The sequence below is a fragment of the Mandrillus leucophaeus genome, unplaced genomic scaffold, assembly GCF_000951045.1.
Source record: "Mandrillus leucophaeus isolate KB7577 unplaced genomic scaffold, Mleu.le_1.0 Scaffold1230, whole genome shotgun sequence".
NCBI classification, from domain to species: Eukaryota; Metazoa; Chordata; class Mammalia; order Primates; family Cercopithecidae; genus Mandrillus; species Mandrillus leucophaeus.
In genome coordinates, this window is record NW_012100655.1 from 106,534 (window position 1) to 128,240 (window position 21,707).

A 21,707-nucleotide genomic window follows, 5' to 3' on the forward strand; every position below is an offset into this window, starting at 1 on the left:
GATATTACTAGAAGAAAAATTATACACTCATATCTCTCATGAATGTATCAGTTGAAGGAAACAGTTGGTACATTTATGAGAAGTGATTATTTGCAGATAAAAACAGTTGTCTCCCTGAATAAACTTTCAGAAGATCTTCATAGAGGCTGCTCTGCCTATGGAGTAGCCATTCTTTTATTCCTTTGTTTTCTTAAAAACAACAACAACAACAACAAAAAACACTAGCTTTCACAATAAAAGAAAATATTCATAGAAATTTGAGTAGTTAGATAAAAAGTAATCTGTATATGGGCAAGGACCAGAAGACGGTCCAAAAACAACCAGCTGTGTAAGAGTGCTCACCTAGGTGGTTGCTTTCTTTCTTGGAATTGTACGTATGTCATTTACGAACAATAATATACTCGGTTGAATGAAATATTTAAATTTGAAGTAAAATTTATATAACATAAAATAAAGAAAAAAATTATGTATGATAACTTCAATATCTGAATAAGTGGGACTATTTCTCTTTTCTAAGGCCTATTCTGTGACAGTAAGAAAACCTATAAAACTCTACAGGATTAGAGTTTTTAATTGACCTAAATTAATTTTAATATACAAAAGTGACCGAAAATCTACATAATCTGCTAAAGGTATCTTAGTTAAATTAGAATACTGTGTCCAAGAAAGCATGGTTAAAATCAATTAGAAAGAAAATATTTTTTAAATCTATTGTAGTTTATCTTTTCTCACTGATATACCAATTACCCACCTCTACATTTGGCTCTCCTAATTATTGCCTTTGCTACTTGGAATTTGAATGCGGAAACTTCATTGATCACACTGCTTTTCTCTTTTTAAAATTTTAAATTTTTCTACCTGTTTCTATTTTCTGGATGGTCTTTAAATTGCCCTGAACCTCTATTCTTTCTATATACTGACTCCCACTGGGAGAATATCTACTTATATCCTGTGGAGCAACTTAAAGCAAAGTTCTTAGAATAACAGCACAGAAAGAAACCTTGCAAAAATAATCCAGTGCCATCTCTACCTGCCTTCACACACACATATATGTGTGTGTGTGTGTGTGTGTGTGTGTGTGATTTGCCGTGGCAGTACATGGTTTTCCCATGCATTGTTACGCTATTGCAAAAAAGAGATCTTTAATCTCCATGCGTATTGATGAATTAAACATAGTCTGTGCTTACTTTCAAGATGTTATTTAGAGTCTGGAATGACAATTCTCTGTTAGTTTTATTTTTCTAGTTTTAAATTAAAATATAATATTTTAGTTTTTGAACATCACTCATATCTTGCAATTGAATAAACTTTGGATTGAGAAAATGGTAGTACTAAGAAAGATTACTTAGTCATTTCCAAGAAGTGAATATTTGTGTAATATTACTTGTAAGTATTGTTCATACTATGAATCAAAACAACAATTAGTCATTATTAAGAAGCAATTACAGATTTCTGGGTTTTTTTCTTAATTATATTTTAAAGCATGTCACCAGTCGTGATTTCAAAATTAATACGAAATATTTTAGTCTACTTTCCGGTTTATTCGTCTTTGTGGGTTGGTGCTGCAGAGTCAAGGATCAGATCAAATAGCATGTCAAGTTTACAAAATGGTGAACAGAATAACTCAAAAAGATTTGTCAGAGCTTTCAAATACATATTTAACAATTATTAACTAAGTATCATCTCTATTAGTAGCAGTATTGGACTTACTGATGTGATTCTTCTTTTGTCTCATTCTGGGTGCACTTGCTGTATGCACATCATAAAATACTTCAGTGTCTCTCGTTCTATGTAACTCATGCCAAAATGCCAAAGTTAATGTTTTTCTAACGTTTATGTTTATCTTATAATTGGCTAAGAAACGTTGATATCAGGAAACCAAGACAGTTAACTTATATCTATAACCTTTGACATCATAAATGTAGAAAACATTTATACTCTAAAGAAAATTGTCCCAGGAACAATTTTTCTCTCAATGTAGACAATGTTCAACTTTGAGTATGTAAAATAAAAGTAGGCACTTGACATTTGCTGATTTATCAGTTTAACTGAAAAAAAAAGTCTTATTATATAAGAATGGTATATTGTTTATATCAGTTATAATCACTTATAAGTGATAATCAATATACTTACAAATGGAACTAATAAATCTATTGTCTTGTTTTTAATTGACTTTCATAAAAATCATTCTGTTAATCTAACTATAATTAGCTTAATTTTATATTTATTGGCTATAATTCATAGCTAGTCAGAAACAAATTAGAAACAGTTAAAGCAACTCATCTCAGAAGTCATCAGTCTACGTTACATTGTAAAACCTTCCATAAACCCTATGACCTACTTTTATTTAAGATATCTAATTGATGGCTAGCAAAGGAATTGCATTTTCAAGTATTGTGTAGATCTAGAAACATAGTTTTGTATACTAAAATTAAATCTGTGTTATTAAATATGTATGCCATATAATAAAATTTTTGCTTGAGGGAAAACAAACTATGTAAGTGTCGTGTGTTTTATTAAGTGTATTTTTAATTGCAAGGGGTAAAAATATTATTCTAAAATTTGATAGACATTGTTTTGCAAAATGCTTCACATTTTTCACTGAAGTTTGGTAGCTCGAGGGCTCTGTCAGATTGAAAAATGCCAAGATGTGGAGACTGAGACTGAGTAGATATTCAGTCTGGCAGACTTGTGTGTGTATTAAAAGAATAAGTACACCTTGCCTGGTCAATCACAGCGTTGCGATTATGAGTGAGAAGTACTCTGTCATATAGGAAACATGAATGAAGTTTGAAAAAGATAACTGAGCATGAATGACTAAAAACATGCCACAATAACAGAAACTTTCAGTCTACAAGGTCATTTTTCTGCATTATCTAATGTGCTTTATCTCTATATAATTATCTGTGACTGATCTGCAAAATGTAAAGATTGTTTTTATAATGGCTACATTTTCACATTTCATAATAAAATATGTTTTATGATTGAAATGGTAAGATGTAAGTAGTTATTAAGATTTCTTTAAAAATAAGATTTATTTAAAACAATGTCTAATCATATCTTTGACCATTCTTTTTGTTGGTATTTTGCAGTGAGGCCCACAGTAATTGAAACTGATGTTTATGTAAACAGCATTGGACCAGTTGATCCAATTAATATGGTGAGTAAGAAATATTAAAAATAATTATCTGCCATTGAGATCTCTCAAGTGTATACCTCCAAAATAGAATTTGTATATGAGTAATTTTTTATACTTAATTCTGAATGAATTCAGATCAACATGTACAATTACTTTGTGCCAGGTATTGGCAACTGGAGCTAAACTACACCTGTATCTAAGAATCTGTGTCTTGTTATTCCAATGTGCTGTGTTTGGTAGAACTACGCAAGGGCATAACAGATTATTATCTGATCCACCAAGAAGAGGTCCCTGAAGAAATCTGGAAAGAAAAAAATCAGAAAGCCTGAGGGGAAAGTAGTCAATCAGAGAGAGAAAACAAAGGACTTACTGGCAGAGAAAGCAGCAGGCATAAAGTCACAGAGGAATGAAACAGCCTCATAAGATCAGGGGAACTTCCAGTAATTTGATGTTCCTGGAATACAAAGTGCAAAGTAAGAAATTGAGGCAACAGGGATATTGAAGGATCTTATTAAGGACAGTCTTGTAAGCCATCGTAATAGGAAGCTTGTAAATTGTATTATGTATAAATTATATCCCTTGGGATAAGAGAAATGACAGGAAATATTTTACCAGGGGAGTGTCAAAGGCAGATTTACATTGCTTAATACATTTCTCTTATAGTAATATAGAAGATGGAGGTAAGAGTCCAAGTTAGGGTTACAGAGACCCATTACAGTTTATTGTATTAGTCTGGACAAGAGATCTTCAAGGGCTTACTTACTGCAGTTGCAATCAAGCTGGAGATGACAATAATACATTTAAAAAAATAGGTAATTTTTTGAGAATTTGGTGACTTATTATGTGTAACCTGGCTCCAAGGTGTAGAAATGAAGATACTTTGAAGATGGTAGAGTTATTATCCGACGTAGGAATAAGTGTAGGCTTATGTGCCCCAAATCCTCATGGTGCATTCGGGAGGAACTGTCCAGCAGCATTTTGCCTTATAGATCTGCTATCAGGGAAGATGTTAGCACAAAATATAGATGTAGATGAGAAAGAGAAAGAAGACAAGAAGAATATAATAAAGCTTAAGACATCAAGAATGTGTGAGATGATCTAAGAGAAGATTCAGATTAAGACGATCGCAGATCTGAGGACCAGATGGTGTAATGAGATGAATGTATATGAAGTATAGTTGCCAGAAAGAGAAGCACAGAAAGGGGACATATTCAGAAAAGTCAGAAGGGTAGGAGCAAAAATGAGAGAAGATAGTGTTACAAAATCTGAGAGAGTAAAGACGATAAAGAAGGAGGGAATCATAATGAATTACAAATGCACATGAGAATACAATAAAATGGATTAGATTGTGATAACTGGCACTGGCAAGTAGGTGGTGTTAATTATCTTTGTTAGGAGAAATTCAGTTGGAATGGTGAAGGCAGGAAAGGGATAACAACTGGATTGTACATCCCTCCTTCATCTTCAAAAGTGGCCTCATGTCCAAACTTTTTGCCATGGAGCCCTGAGAATATATATGGTTCTTGCAGGGATAGTCATATAGTCAAGTGCTGGTTTCTGGGAGCTAGGGAGTGAGTGGGAATGTAGATTTAATTTTATAAACTACTATTTTGAGAAACATGGCTTAGAAGATGAGATAAGAGTATGGGGGTAGAGAAGGTAGAGGAGAGAAGAAGAGAAATAAGGAAGGGAGAGAGAATATGAGAAAATATCAAGACAGAACAATTTAGAATAAAAATTGAGAATGTGTGATATTCATTCTTTATGTTATATACATAGAATAAATAGTATTTGAACAAAATTAACAATGCCAATATAAGCAACAGGCATTATTTTTAAAAAGATTTACAATGTTCAGTTCCAAACGCTAATGATCCCATTTCTGTGAGTCAGACTACTGAGTCCCGTTGAATGCATTCAATAACGTCTTGTACTCCTCTCCTTCGCTTTTGCCTTTGGTATTAGTTGGCTAGGGTTGCCACAAAAAAGTAGCACAGACTGGTGGCTTAAACAACAACAATCTATTTCTTGCAGATATTGAGGCCAGAGGTCCAAGATCAAAGCCTTGGCTGGTTTGGTTTCTTCTTAGGTCTATCTCATTGGCTTGCAGACAGCTGCTTTCTCACCATGTCCTCACATGGTCTTTTCTCTGTGTCTGTGCATCCCTGGTGTCTCTTTGTGTATCTAACTTTTCTTATCACAAGTCATATTGTATTAGGGACCACCCTAAAAGCCGCATGTTGACTTTAAAGGCCCTGCCTTTAAATGTAGTCACATTCTAAAGTTCTTGGGATTAAGTCTTCAACATATGAATTTAGGGGGTAACACCATTCAGCCCGTAAGACATCTAAAGATAGTTCTCAAGTATTTTGCTGATTTTCTTCTTCATTTTAGCTATTCAATATTACAACAGTCAAGTCTTCTCTTTATTACAGATTTTATTGCTTTACAGCTGGGGAACCTTTCTGGTATGCCTAATGGTTACCTATGTCTGCTCACTCCTCTGGTGTGACAGTCACACTCAGTTTTTCTCTTACTTGATGCAATCTTCACATGACTCTCATTAACTTTTACAGCTGTCTGCACTGATTATTGTAGTGACAACATTTTAGCCATGCCATAAGTGACATCTTTGTCACCTTAGTACAAGCAAATATGAACTGGCTGTGGATAAAATTGAATTTGAGAGGATAAAGTAATGTTCCAAAAGATTGACCTAGAAGTTAGTCTTAAATTAGGGGCTAACATTCAGGGAAAAGTCGAGGCTGGGGCCAAATCTTTGTCAGGAATTTGCCAAACCTCTGTGAGATGGGGAAAACAGCCTTAAAGTGAAAAGAGAAGAACAAAGAAACAAATAGCAGACCTTAGGGAACGCATGTATTTAAGGACCTGAAAGACGAAGCTGAGATAGTAAATGAAACATCAAGGTTGACAAGAAAGTGACAAAACAATGCTGTGGAAACTAAGGGAAGAGGCAGTTTCAACAAATCTTTTTAGTATTAGTTCTACCCAAAACAAATTAGTATATAATCAATTGATTTTTACTAACAGAAAACTTTTAATATATATGTGTAATACATTGCATTTTTTTAACAATATGCAAATATCAGATTTCATAAAGTAATACATTGCTAAAATGTTATTTTTTTTTGGTGGAATATTGTAATGTTTAGTTTCTAAGTAACCAACGCCTAGAGAAAATAAGACTGAGCATATGGGAAAATCTGCATTTTCCTGAATTGTATATTTTTTGTTTGGGGATTATGTTTTCGATTTGCATGAATACATTAAATAAAAACATGGTCATTAAAGTAAAAAGAAACAAGATTCAAGGATGTATTAGTATTCTAGAAACACTTTGACAAGAATGACTATTAACAGGCTTCTACAATGATCTTCCTATATAAAAGATTAATGTATTAATGATTTAATTTCCCCAGTGGAGCAAATTACACACTTATACCCTTCAACAGTGATCATTTAAAAAAAACTTAATTAAATAAAATTACTATTGAAACTAGTGATACTAAAACAGGTGAAAATAGATAAATAAAAGAACCCCACGGAACACTTGATAATGTTTATTAAAAAGAAAAGCATTGTAATACTAGGGATGAACAAGAAATAGGTTATGTAGAAGATTATTTTAACTAAACAATGCAGGGAAATTAGAATTCACTTTTCATAAAATGAGCAAAATTGTTTTGAATGTGAGTGTAATCGAGGAAGCAGATTTAAGCATAATCAAGAAAGCAAGAGGGTGTCACTGCCTTAAGTACTCATGTAATTTAATTTACTAGTAAGAAACAAAATTAATATATTAGTTTAATTTTTTAAGTTAGCCAAAATTTGTTTTGCTGCAAAATGGGTGTTTCTTTTTAAACTTAGATACATAAAATAGCATTTCCATAGATATCTGAATAATGCTTAAAATGACATTATTCTACAATGGAATATGTTTTTCTTTTTACAGTCAAAATGAGTAACAGATGCACTAATGAAGACGGGGAAAATAGAGTAACTTGGAAAGAAGCTGTTCAATTTTATATATGGTTTGATTAAAACTATCTTCAATATAAGCAGAACAAAAATATGCAATCAGAATTGAAGTGAAGAATATGTTACTAGAGATTATTAGATAAAATAGGTATAACCTCGTAACTTTTCAGATTTGGGGGAGATTATGTATCTTTACTCTTTACTCTTCTGAGTAAATATCTCACGATGTCGGCTGCCCTCTGACTAGCAAGTACAACACTCAAGGGCCATAGCAATTCTTTAAAGCCAAATCAAAATCAGTAAGAGCTCCAGGAAATTCAAGATGATATTATGGGTATCTAACAGGAGGCTACAGCATAAGATTAGTAAGTACAAAAGTAGCTACAACTAAAAATTCCAGGTATAATTTGGACATGAATTTAATTGTAGGAACTGGTATACCCTTATATAATCCAATATTAAGAGATGACTAATATGGAAACTTTGAAAGTAAGGGACAAGGAACAACTAATAAAAACTACTTAGATCCCAGTTCTCACCTGCAGAAGTTAATTTAAATATTTTCTAACTGCAAGAGTGATATGTCACACAGTCCTAGAATATACTTCTGAAACTGGATAGAATCTACCTGCTGGGAATTGAAACAGGACAGGATCTTCCTGCTGGAAATTCTGATTTGTCTTAGTAATGGAGACAGGGCTGAGGAACAAGGGCACCAGCTACGAAGACGACAATTTAAAAAGGAGCTGGGAAGTCACCTGGGCTGTGCTTCAAAATAACTGCCTGCTGGAGAGGACTACAAGAGGGTGAGCAGTAGGCAAAGAGGATCAGGCAAACTTAGCAAATGACAGAATGCTTTCTTTCTGGCCTGCGCAGAAATATGTAACAGGAATGTCCATTTTCAGAATTTTTTTAACAGAAAACAAAAATCTAATTGCTCTCTACACAAGGAAAAAATATCTTTTTAAACAAAAATGTATGTAGAGCTACAGAAGTCACAATTATTATTTATTATAGAATGTAAATAAGGGATTTTTCTCAGTAATAATCATTTTTCATTCATTTAAGTGAAATGGTCAAGTATCCAACCTTAATGTTAAATTGACCTTAGAATCTCTAAAAATTATCAAAATAATTTTATTTCTTAATTCAAATACAATTATATATATATTTCATTGTTTTATTTGTCTGTCATATATTTATTTACCATTTATTATAGTGACAATTGGTTCATTGTTAAAAAAGATATCGGAAAAGATATGTCATCCTTTCTTCAGAAGAGCATAAAACCTAGCAGGGAAGATGACTAAAAATGCAAATTAGACCAAGACAGAAGGGAAAAGGCAGGAAAAATGCTGTGTACGAATCTATACATATTTTAAATTGTAAATGGTGATCCTAATGCTATTTTCTTCTAAAAATGTTTTCCATAAAAAGAGTTTTTTATTATAAAAGTAATACATACTCAATCTGGGAAAATTAGAAATTTAACTTAGATGAAAGAAAAAATTTAAAATATACTGAAATATTATATCTAGTGGTCACCATTGTTATGATCGTAACTTTATGTACATAGTTTTACCCAATGCTTTTTTAACCTCACTATTTTATAATATTATGTTTTTCTATGTGTTATACTGTGTCATTACTTTTAAAAAATTAATTAAATGTTGCATATTATTTAGTAATGAATTATTTTACATGTGGAATATTTCCAATTTGCTGTAACTGAGTAATATTATTATTAAATATTTTAGCCACCATTATTATTTCTTCAGGCTATGTGTATACATACCCTAGAACTCTCATAGATTTTGGTCAAATATTGAAAGTGAAAATTTTGAATTTTTAGAAAACAAATTCAAAAATTGTTTGAATTTTTGACACTTCAAGATAGATACCTCAAGGTAGACAGTCTTGAATTGGTTACTATTTTTTTTAGTTTTTTATGGGTTAGCAATCATAGAATGTTGTAGAATGTACTGCTTGGTAATTCTGTCCTCAGAGTAGGTTTGTGGCCAATGTTCTGACAGAATGAATGTCTAGTTTGCTTCAGCTCATGACTATCATAAAGTACTTAAAACTTGGTTTTTGGCCTTTAACCGGCTGCTCCAAGTCACTATTCCAAATCTCACATGTTATAGCTGATTCAAACATACTCTTATGATTCCTAATTTTTTACACCTTTATTTACACATTTATTAATCAGAGAAGAGTGACTTTGCTAATAATATAAAAACACACATAATAATATAAAAACATATATATCTAAGAAAAAGTACATACATATCTAAGAAAAAGTAATTTAGCATACACACACACACACACACACACACACACACACACACACACACATATTAATATGACCTAAGGCACATTTAGGCAGTTCATATTTTTTCATGTTAGGAGATTACATTGTAAAATTGTGTAGAGCTACATATATTATTTGCACGTTGAATTTTGAAAATGCTGGCTGGGCACAGTGGCTTATGCCTGTATTCCTAGCACTTCAAGAGGCCGAAGCAGGAGGATCACTTGCGCTCAGGAGTTCAAAACCAGCCTGGGCAACAGAGTGAGCTCTTGCTTCTAATTTTTTAAAATAAAATTTTAAGTAAAATTTTAAAATAAAATGTTAAAAATAAAATTAGAAATTAAAAATTAATAAAAAGAATTGTGAGAATGCTTATCAGAGAATTCTAGTCAACCAGGTTTGGAGGTTACTAGTCCAAGCCATTTTCACCTATAAATTTAGTAGGGATTAGGCAGGATTAAAGGAAGGTACCAATGGTACTTACAGACTGAAAGTATTTTTATGAGGAAAAGTCATTGAAAGAAACCATGTTCACCTCAGACTTTACCCCTCTTATAGGTAGGACTTTTTAAAAAATACATTAATCTAATATTTTATAATGTTTTCATGATCATAGAGTCTTAGAGCTGGGAAAGATAGTAATTACGATCATGCCTTGTTCCCACATTTTGCCAGTAAGAGTGTATAAGTGACTTGGTCAGCACCCTACTCTAGTAAATCTCAGAATTATGACAAAATTTTCCCATTCCATCCAGTCAGTGTTCTTTGTACTACACATTACTCTTACTATTATGCATACTTTGGATATATTTAGTATTTGTTATATTGATTATCTGGAAATTATTTAAAATTATGTATGTAATTAAAAGACAATACCTTATCCCTTATTCAATGTGCTATTTTTACATCTAGAACAGCAAAGGCTTAAAATAATGTAGTAAAGGTTTTCGTCTTAGATTGACAATGAATTTGAACTAACACCAGCTGCTCTTCAGTTTAATTAAAAAGTGCAGTAGAGAAAACTTATGTAAATGTCTTGACTTTTGACATTTTGTTATAATAAAAATTGTAACAAATTACCATAATTGAAATTGTTAAAACTCTATGATAAGCCTTGGATTTCCTGGTAGAGGTACCTAGCTTTGTGATAGGCGCAATAGGATTCAAACTCCTGAGGTAAACAGAAGAAGCAAGTGCAAATAATGCCCCACTAGCAGGATACAATGTTGGAAAGTTCTTCATTTTCTGCAGCTGGACTATGGACAACAGTAAGCATTTTATAAACTGGTAATAATATAAATAATTTAAAACATGAGTCATGTGGACTATTTCTGAATATATCATTTCCAAATATAGTGTTCTCTCTTGCTCAGATAGACAAGCTAATTCAGACATCAATAAAACATTTGTAGTACAGGGCAGTCACAGATGTAGAAACACTTTTCCCACTCAGCTCATCCAGCAATTAATCTAGCTATTTAGCATTGAACCAATCTATAACAAATGTTGCATATGTGGAGAGAAAGCATGTTTGCCTACTGGCGATGAAGCTTTTCTAGGAAGCAGAACCTTCATCTGAATATCAATCATTTATCACAGAGAACTTCTTACCATGCTGTTAGTTGGTAATAAACTGTAATGGGGAAGTATAGTTTGAGTATGTTTATACACCAGTCCCTCCTTATCTGTGGTTTTGCTTTCTGTGGTTTCAGTTATCCATGGTCAACAATGATCCAAAAATAGGTGAGTACAGTACAATAAGTTATTTTGAGAAGAAGGTAGAGATCACATTCATAGAACCTTCATTACAGTATTTTGTTATTAAAATTATATTGTATCATTCATTGTTGTCAACCTCTTACTGTGCCTAATTTATCAGTTGAACATTATCATAGGTACGTATGTATAGGAAAAACATAGAGTATATAAGGTTCCCAACTATTCAGGGTTTCAGGTATTCAATGGGAATCTTAGAATGCATACTCATGAATAAAGGGGATCTCTTGTATATTTGTTATCATACTATGTTTCATACTTAGGAAGCGTGGTCCATGCAGGTTAGACTTATTCAATCATTTATTCATCCAAATACCCCACAGTGATAACATAGATACAAATGCCATGAAAGTAAAAAGCAAGATGAAAGGTAAGTATGATATAAGTGACCAAAACTACTAATTGTCAACATATAAATTTCATCTCTGTGGTTTAAAAATTTTTGCCTCATATGGATGACCTGAGTTATGGTAAAGAAGTTAAAATTGTGGAGTACATGATCAGAATCTCTTACACTTTGTATGATCTTGAAAAAGCTTCCTTCTATCTCAATTACAATCAGGGAAAAGCAGGAAAAGAAATGAGAAGATAGAGCTTGGCAGTATAGAATAGTCACTGGGCAAAAACAATTTGATGGAATCTGGAAAACATTAGTTTTCTCTGCTTAAATGAAAGGCTATCAAATATATATTTTAATTAAATTTAATAAAGGTTTATGAAAACATGTCTAATTTATCAAAAATATTAGGCTCAGTTATTTACATGTTTTTGGATAATTATTTTTAAAATTATGTTATGGCATATGACAACTCAGCATAAACTAACTTCATGAAATACTTTACTCTTTTGCCAGATTGCTAGATTTTAAATAAAAATTATATTATCATAAATATATCTAAAATCTGTCAAATATTAGTATTTTTACTAAGAACTGCTCCATTTCAAATCAGTATTGAATCTCAGAGGAGGCAAAGGGAGTTTAAATTAGGTTTAATACCTAATGTAAATGACGAGTTAACGGGTACAGCACACCAACATGGCGCATGTATAACAAAACTGCACGTTGTGCACATGTAGCCTAGAACTTAAAGATAATAATAAAACAAAACAGTAAAGATGCACTTAAATGTCAGAAAATAAAAAAATAAAAACCAGGTAAACACACATATCTCATTTAATTAAAAAGTTCATTGCACATGCGAAGCTAGCATCACAATGGATTTTTTGTCCTTATTTTCTTGAAACATCACTCAATACTCATGTTTTCAGTGTAGATCACTTCTTTCCAGATTTCATGGTCATTCAGATCAAGTTCAATGTGCAGAGAAATAAATAGAGACAATAACCTGTACATAATGGATTTTTAATATATTACATCCACTCAATTGAGAAATATGAAGCAAACTTCACTGACAGACCAAGAAATGGTACAAAATGACAAGAACGCAGATTTTCATAGAGAACATGAGATGGAGGAATATGTTCCTTCTTGCCGCAGTATAAATTGTCCCTTGTCTGGAAAAGAAACACATGGGTAATTTTTGAAAAGTGCTGTGAATCCATGGGTGTCTATTCCTACTGTTAATAACTCTGTGATGGTTAATTTTACATGTCAACTCGGTCAGGCTATGGTCCCCAAATACAGTTATGTATCACTTAATGACAGAGATACATTATAAGAAATGCATCTTTAGTCAATTTCATCATGGTAGAAACATCATGGAATGTACTTACACAAACCTACATGGTATAGCCTACTACATACCGAGGCTGTATAATATAGCCTAATGTTTCTAGGACACAAACCTGTTAAGAATATTATTGAACTGAATGTTGTAGATAATTGTAACACAATAAGCATTTGCATATCTAAACATACCTAAACACAGAAAAATACAGTAAAAATATGGTACAAAAGATAAAAATGGTATACCTGTATAAGGGACTTATTACTGAAGGCTTGCAGTCAGGGAAGTTGCTCTGGGTGAGTCAGTGAGTGAGTGGTGAGTGAATGTGAAGGCCTGGACATTACTGTGCACTATTATAGATCTTATAAACACTGTGCACTTAGAATACACTAAATTAATTTTTAAAATTTCTTTCTTCATAACAAATTATTATTTGGTTACTGAATTTTTTATTTTATAAATTTGTTATAAATTTGACACTTTCATAATAACAACTTAAAAATATTTTACAGCTGTACAAAGTATTTTCGTGTCATTATTTTGTAAGCTTTTCTTTTTCCTTTTTCCTTTTTTTTTAAGCTTTTTCAACATTTTGTTAAAAACTAAAAAACCTACACATTAGCCTACATAGTCAAAATCATTATCATTACTGCCTTCCACTTCCACATCTTGTCCCACAAGAAGATCTTCAGGGACAATAACATGCATAAAGCTGTCATCTGATCTGATAACAATGCGCCATCTGGAAGACCTACTGAAGGACTTGCCTGAGGCTGTTTTACAGTTAGCATATATAATGGTACATATACAAATTGTACACAAATATATGAAATGCATAAATATATAATATACATTACATTATAATATATTTATATATAATATTATATATAACATAATATGTGTGTGTATTTTGGTTTATGTATTTATTATGCTATACTCTGTCATTTCACAGTTAACATATATACATGTTATGTGTATATATAATACAGTTAACATATATATTTGTTTTGTGTGTGTGTGTATAAAGTAGAAAAAGTATAATCTGAAATAATAATAGAAATTATTGTACGGTAAACATGTAAACCAGTAGTAAGTTAGTTATTACCAAAATATTATAATATTATAATATTACCAAATATGTACTGTGCATAATTGTATGTATTATACTTTCAAACAACTGGCAGCACAATAGGCCTGTTTACATCAGCATCACCAGAAAGATGTAAATAATCTCTTGTTCTAGGATGTTAGGATGGCCACAACATCACTAGGTGATAGGATTTTTTCAACTGCATTGTAATTTTATGGGACCAACGTTGTACATGTGGCCCATCATTGACTGAAAACGTCATGCAGTGCATCACTGTATTTGGCTAAATTGCAGTCGAGATGTTGCTGTGAAGGTATTATTTAGATGTGATTCACATTTAAATCAGTAGATTTTGAGTAAAGCAGATTACCCTCTATAATGTAGTTGGGCCTCAACCAATCAGATGAACACTTAAAAGATTGACTGAGGTCCCTCTAGGAAGAAGAGACTCAGGCTCCAGCCTGCCTTTGGCTTGAAGACTGAAACGTAAACTCTTCCCTGACTCCCTACTTACTAGTCTTCCCTGCACATTTTGCACTTTCCAGCACCTACATATTATATGATTCGACTCTCTTTTCCCTTTCTCTCTCTCTCATCTATCTATCTTGCTATCAGTCAGCATCTATACGTCTGCCTATTTATCCTGTTGGCTGTGTTTTTGTGGAGTACATTTACTAATGCAAGCTCACAAGAATAGCTTTCTCCCACCCCAGAATTCAGATATGCATGTACTATATCTATTCCAAGTTCTGGAAGCTGACCTTGTCCTCTCTATTTTATTGTAACTTCTTAAGAACCGGGAGTTCATTCATAGGGTTTTTAAAACCCTACGGATTGTATTATTTCATCTTCTATTCTATAGAGTTTAACTGTTCTGTGAATATAATGTTTGATATTTTACTCTTTGAACTTGTAAACAGAATATTATATAATATATATTCTGGAAATATAGTTATATATTTCCAGAAGGAAATGTTGATTGAGCACGATGCAGAAAATTAACACATGAAGTACTAGGATTTTCAGTTCATTATTCTCAGTGCAGTGTTCAGAGCTGTTTCTAGGCTGCAGGGTCAATCATTGGAAATTGGTAATTTTAGATAATAGTTGCCAAAAAGCTCTTCCAGATGTAGGATAGCCTGTATATTTGAGGAATGCACATTCCCTGACATAAAGAAAATGTGCTACTTTTTCATTATGTATGACTTGCATTCTTTATTTTCCATTCTGCCCTGCACTTTACTGCCTCTTTGCCCTCTCCCTTCCCTCCACCATTTACTAGTTGATGCATAAATCAAAATATTTCCAAATCTTACAGGTTTCAGGTTAAATGCAGTTTCTGTCATGAAATCTTTCTTAATTTCCCCTAACTAAAAATAATCTCTACTATTTCTATTTCTCTTTATACCCCTTCTACATTTTATTACTTTCCAATTTTATTATGTATATGTTCATACCAAGAAGACTTCATTTTCATCTTTGTGAATCCAGTACATTATAAAAGTAACAAGAACATTGAAGAAATATTTGCTAAAAATTAATTGATGAATGCATATGATATTATGTGCCTTTGGAAGTCTACATTCATAGACATAAAAAGAGAGCACAAAGGGTTAGTAGGTAAATCTAGAACATGTGTCTGATTTTTGAATCACCCTCATGTATTGCTGATGATTTCAATGATTTAAGCAATTGGCATAACCTCTTTGCTCCCTATTTCTTTTTTATATTTCAAACTTAGAATAACACCAAATTTCTTATTTACCTTATCCTGCTAGAATTCAGAAGCTGGTGCTTTTACAATAATTAAGCAAACTGGAGCTGATATTTGTAAAATTTTACCACTAAAGGTATTTCTTTGTCCTGTGGATTAGCTGTACTTGTACTTTTTCTCCACATGTCTATAGCTCCATTACTGCTAAAAATTATTAGGTCTACCATTCTGTTTTGGCCATGTGACTTGACAGTTTTGGAAGAGATTAATGCCAATATAGGAAGAACAAATCAGGATCCATCAAATTTTGTGATGAAATTATGTAACTAGGTTAATTGCTTTGGCAGGTCTTGAATTTTGTGTGAAGTTTCTCCCATTACTAGAAATACAGTAATATTGAATTTACTAGTAATTTGAAATGTGAGATACAGTGCTTAATTGCAAACTGACAATGTAGTAATGAGACTGCACTACACCCTTATCAATTATGATTTGATTTTATTAAGTTAGGAATCAAAATGGCTCACTTCACATTTATTCATTAATGCTGTTTTGTCAGCTAACTTGCAAGGAGATACAGTACATTTTGTAAAATGCATTGGATGTCAAATTTTAAATGTACTGTTTCTTATCTCAAAATGTTTATCTTAGAAGCTGTTGTATTTGTTGTTCTGAGTAAATAGAAGTTCCATTTTATGTTTTGCTTTTGCTTATTTCTTGTGTAGATATTATAACCTGTGAACAGGAACATGAAGTACGAGAGTAGTTTGGTCGTTTTCTGGAAATTATACTAATACAAATGGGCAAACAAAACTGGATTTTTTTATTATGTGTAACATGGCATAGATTTTAATGGTCTTCTTATTTCAGTGAGGCATTTATTAACAATTAGCAATTTAAAAGGACTTATAAGTATTAGCTTCTGCAAAGGGCTTTGGATGGATGGATTATCAAGACATATTCTCTGAGTCTTTCTCTTCTTGATATTGGATTGAGGGAACAACTGTAAGTAGAAAACATTTTTCCATTTCTGATCGTTTGGAAATCATAAGCCTTCCAACAGTGATTAACACTTCCAGAATTAGGGATTTTAAAAAGGTCCTGCAGCTGCTAAGCAGTATTGACAGTTGCTTTGGAAATCCCAGCCTTAGACAAATTGGTTCTCAAGTGCCACCTTTAAGGTCCTGTGAATTAGGAATATTGCTGCTAAGTATAACTGCCAGGTAGCATTACATTCCCTCTACCAACTAGTGTTGAATATTTGCCTAGCCGCAATCCTTACTAGTATCTTGAGTAGTTTCTGCTGTTTGATCCCGCACAAAAGTACAACATAATTCTGGTGAATAAAGTTGACTAGATGCTCTTTCCAGGGCATTTAGTTCACCATAGAAGGATTATGAGACTTCTGTCTATTTGTATTTGCCATTAAAATTAGACACCATGTCATTAGCGTAGGTTACATGGTTAGACTGAATAGTTAGTCATTTGTGTCAGGTGAAGAGGCTGCTTGGATAAATTATAACTGATTCCAAAGACAAGACATCTGACCTGAGATACAGGCAGGTAGAGTGGGGATCAATGATAACTTCAGTGAAGGTGTTCAATAATTTTTCACAAGGTTTAAAGAATAAAGAATACACCAGTGATAATGTGTATAAGGTTCTCTAGGACTTCCTAAATGCTTGCGCAATTTACGCATTACCCCATTAATATTACTCAATAAGATGATTAAACATCTATAGCATAAATATGAATTATTATGTATTATGGGATGTGGTTTGCCTTATAACTCAGCCTGACCTACAAACACAGTATATAAGCAAGGTTGTGGCTATCAGATTTATAAGGCTTACATGGTTGCAAAAGTACTTTCAGTCTATATTCCACAGCACAGTTTGATCCGTGCCATCCCATATTAAGTTGAAAAAAATAAAATTTTATTTATCTCCCTAAGTTACTCTAGCACGGCAATCAAAATTATGTAAAGAGAGGGTGATGATGCCAGCATTTTTGTGCACAAAAACTTCGTATTTTAAATCCATTAAAAACAACAACTGACATAATATAGATGTTAAATAAATAGGTAGATTATTGAATGATCACACATTACTTCATTATATAAATAAATTATTCAGAATTATAAGTGTATATACTTTAAGCACTTTATAAAACATACATTTCATACTCAATTACATAGTTTCTGGTCCCTGTTGTATTTTAAATAATTATTATATATAGACTTTTCCGGAATTGTAACATTGTACATCCAACACAGATAAAATGAGGTACCCTCTCAATTTATTTTTATATTCCAGTTGAGCAAATTGTAATTGTAAGTAGTCTGCCTGGAACCTAGGAATTGATCCAACTTCCCTATAAATAAGTTGAATCTAGTTTGTTTACTTATTAATCTCTCATAATTTTTTTCCATTTTTCATTTATTCACCATATCCTCAATTATACTTCTATTTCTTATATTAAATATTTTCCTTCAGGAAAATTTGCCAGTTGCTAATATGACATCAAGTGCAAATAATCAATCTCTCTCACCAGAAGTAACTTATATAATACCTCATATTTTTCAATTTACTTATTCTTTTAAATATCAAAAGTATATCCATATACATGCAAACATACATACACGCACATATATACACACACACATACACACACACACATATAGTTCATATATATTGTGTATCTAAATTATATATGTATATATATATTTTATATATGTGTATATATATCTTATATATATGTATATTTACTTCCTTTCCTCCATGGCATTGATTACTGCTGCATTCTTGTTCATTTTATTTATTTTAAATGCCTATAATATGGCAGACTTTTTGTCAGTATACGAAGGTAGATAGCATCCGATTATCTACTCTTGAAGGTTCTCTGTTAAAAATGAAATTTCGTAATTACAGTTACTATGGACAAAGGTTTTGCTCCAACCTTGGAACCCATCAGACATCACTATAACCACCATTATATGCATTTGTTATGGGTGTGGACTTGGGATGTAGCCTGCAGTGGCTCAGTTTCCATATCAACTACTTATTAGTTCTGTGATGTGAGAATTATTATTTTATATTTCTATTAATACATGTTACTGAAAGATAATGATTATATTTCACATAGTTGCAATAAGGATTTAGTGACATGACACATGCAAAGCTCTTAAATATGTTTGGCATCTTATAATAGCTCAGTAAATTAGTTTGTGGTTGCTTTAAAACATTTAAAACTAGTAAATATAAATAATTGGAATTAACTTTTTAGACAAAAAACAATGTAAAGCCTCTTAAATAATTTGGTTGGGTTTTGCATCTAGATTTTCTTTTGTTTATGATTTTTGTGATTTAAGCTCTGTATAAATTAATATAATTATTAACATTAAGATAATTTGTTTTTAAGTTTAATAAGTACATCCTACATACTACAAAATCTTGAGTAAAATTCACACAAAAAAATTAAAAAGAATAAAGTAACACTGGGCAACAATAACCACTGGAAATCTTGGATTTTATTTTACACGATTCATGCAAACAAAAAGAAAGTTTAGGCCATGTGCGGTGGCTCACGCCTGTAATCCCAGCACTTTGGGAGGCGGGAGGATCACGAAGTCAGGAGATCAAGACCATCCTGGCTAACACGGTGAAACCCCGTCTCTACTAAAAATACAAAAATTAGCTGGGCGTGGTGGAGGGCGCCTGTTGTCCCAGCTACTCCGTAGACTGAGGCAGGAGAATGGCGTGAACCCGGGAGGCGGAGCCTGCAGTGAGCCGTGATCATGCTACTGCACTCCAGCCTGGGCGACAGAGCGAGACTCCGTCTCGGAAAAAAAAAAAAAAAAAAGTTTAAAATAACGGCATTTTTTTTTCCTCCAAAAAGACTGAGTTTAACTGTTACTTGCAGAAACTTTACAATATAAAAATTCAAACTTCTGAGAAAAACAACTAAAATAGTAGCTTTACTAATATGTTGTTACTCTTCTTACATTTTAGGAATACACAATAGATATAATTTTTGCCCAAACCTGGTTTGACAGTCGTTTAAAATTCAATAGTACCATGAAAGTGCTTATGCTTAACAGTAATATGGTTGGAAAAATTTGGATTCCTGACACTTTCTTCAGAAACTCAAGAAAATCTGATGCTCACTGGATAACAACTCCTAATCGTCTGCTTCGAATTTGGAATGATGGTCGAGTTCTATATACTTTAAGGTAATATTTGTTTAAAAATCTGTAGTTGCTCTCATTTATTTTCCATACTAATATTTAATCAACTCTAAATTTTTTATTTCTCAAAGTTGCAAAGTCAAAAGTATGGAGCTCCTTTCACATGCTGAAATATAATGTGAAATATTTTGGCAATACTTTTTTAAGCTCAGTTATTATTATATGAAAAGGACTAAAAGCAAATAGAAAAAATTCTTTGATTTTCTTCCTTTGAAGCAGAAGAGGTTGCAGCATAAATATTATTGTTTTCTTAACCTGGCATGTAAATAATTGAGTAAGATTTCCTCTAGAAACTCACCCTGCTATAAAATTTTATAATACTCTAATTTTCAATGATATAGTAAAACATCCCTAAGAAAGGATTAAATGAAGGTTGATGTATAAGGTTCAAGTTTATTTAGCTCATTGCCTTGAACATATCTGCTTGTTAAGAACCGTTCTTCATGGAAATATATTCATAATAAATTAAGAGAAAAATTATCATACTTAACCATTTATAATCTGCTAATCTGCTGTGTTTGCACATGTGTGTTGGTTGATATATTGAAGTATGAATTATTATGTGTAAACACAGAGATCATATTGAAATGTATACAGAGGTAACTTAGTTGAATGAAGAGGAAATTGTTAGAATTCTCATACTCATATACAAACGTTGTAATATCGCTATTTAAGACTTTGAGACTTTAGAATCATTAATATATTCTAATACATCACAATCTATTATCATAAGACACATTCTTGTTTTAAAATTAGACAGGGAATTTTTAATGCTTCAAATTATTTATCTTTATTTAATACTTTTTTTCCATCTAAATAGATTGACAATTAATGCAGAATGTTATCTTCAGCTTCATAACTTTCCTATGGATGAACATTCCTGTCCACTGGAATTTTCAAGCTGTAAGTAACAAAACACTTGATAATTTCATAGAATTTTAACCTTAGAAGCTGTTTATTTAAAAATGAAATGAAAGAAAATAAAATATGATTTTCAAAAGTGTACATTATGTTCAATTCTTTTAGATAAAATAATTACAAATAATATATTTGCTTCTTGTTTTTAAACTAAAAGTTTACAATAAATGTGTAGTGAATGCATATGTTTCATTAAAACATTCTTTATAACATTTAGTTTTATTCCAATGCTATTTGCTTATTTTTATTAAATAAAGGAGTATTGAAAATAGGTTTATATTCAAATGTTTTTACATAGCCACCAAAAAAAGAAAAGGTGATTCAAATTATATTCATCTTCCTGGAGGCAAGATTTAACTTTAATATACTAGATTTTGAAATGTGTTTCAAAAATTCATTGGGCAAATAGTATTTACTATATGAATAGCAAATATTTGAGACTACTTTAAGAATTCAGAAAAAAAGGTAGAAATAAGTTGACTTAATTAAAAAAGATTGATTCATAGAGAAGTGGTTAGAGGTGAATAATTAGAGTATAAAAACCTGGCATTTTCTTTCTTTTTTTTATTTTTTATTATTATACTTTAAGTTCTAGGGTACATGTGCACAACGTGCAGGTTTGTTACATATGTATACTTGTACCATGTTGGTGTGCTGCACCCATCAATTCGTCAGCACCCATCAATTTGTCATTTACATCAGATATAACTCCCAATGCCATCCCTCTCCCCTCCGCCCTCCCCATAATAGAGCCCCGTGTATGATGTTCCCCTTCACGAGTCCAAGTAATCTCATTGTTCAATTCCCACCTATGAGTGAGAACATG

The 21,707-nt window shown here is 32.0% G+C and overlaps 1 protein-coding gene across 2 annotated transcripts in view; it reads left to right on the forward strand.

Annotated features, from left to right (window-relative positions):
* The window catches only part of GABRG1 (gamma-aminobutyric acid (GABA) A receptor, gamma 1), an 83,781-nt gene that overhangs the window by 38,899 nt on the left and 23,175 nt on the right, over positions 1-21,707 (forward strand). For both annotated transcript variants that reach the window (XM_011971619.1, XM_011971620.1), the window contains exons 3-5: positions 3,093-3,160; positions 19,728-19,948; positions 20,784-20,866. In XM_011971619.1, coding sequence (XP_011827009.1) covers positions 3,093-3,160; positions 19,728-19,948; positions 20,784-20,866 — 372 coding nt within the window. The remainder of the gene's footprint in view (positions 1-3,092; positions 3,161-19,727; positions 19,949-20,783; positions 20,867-21,707) is intronic.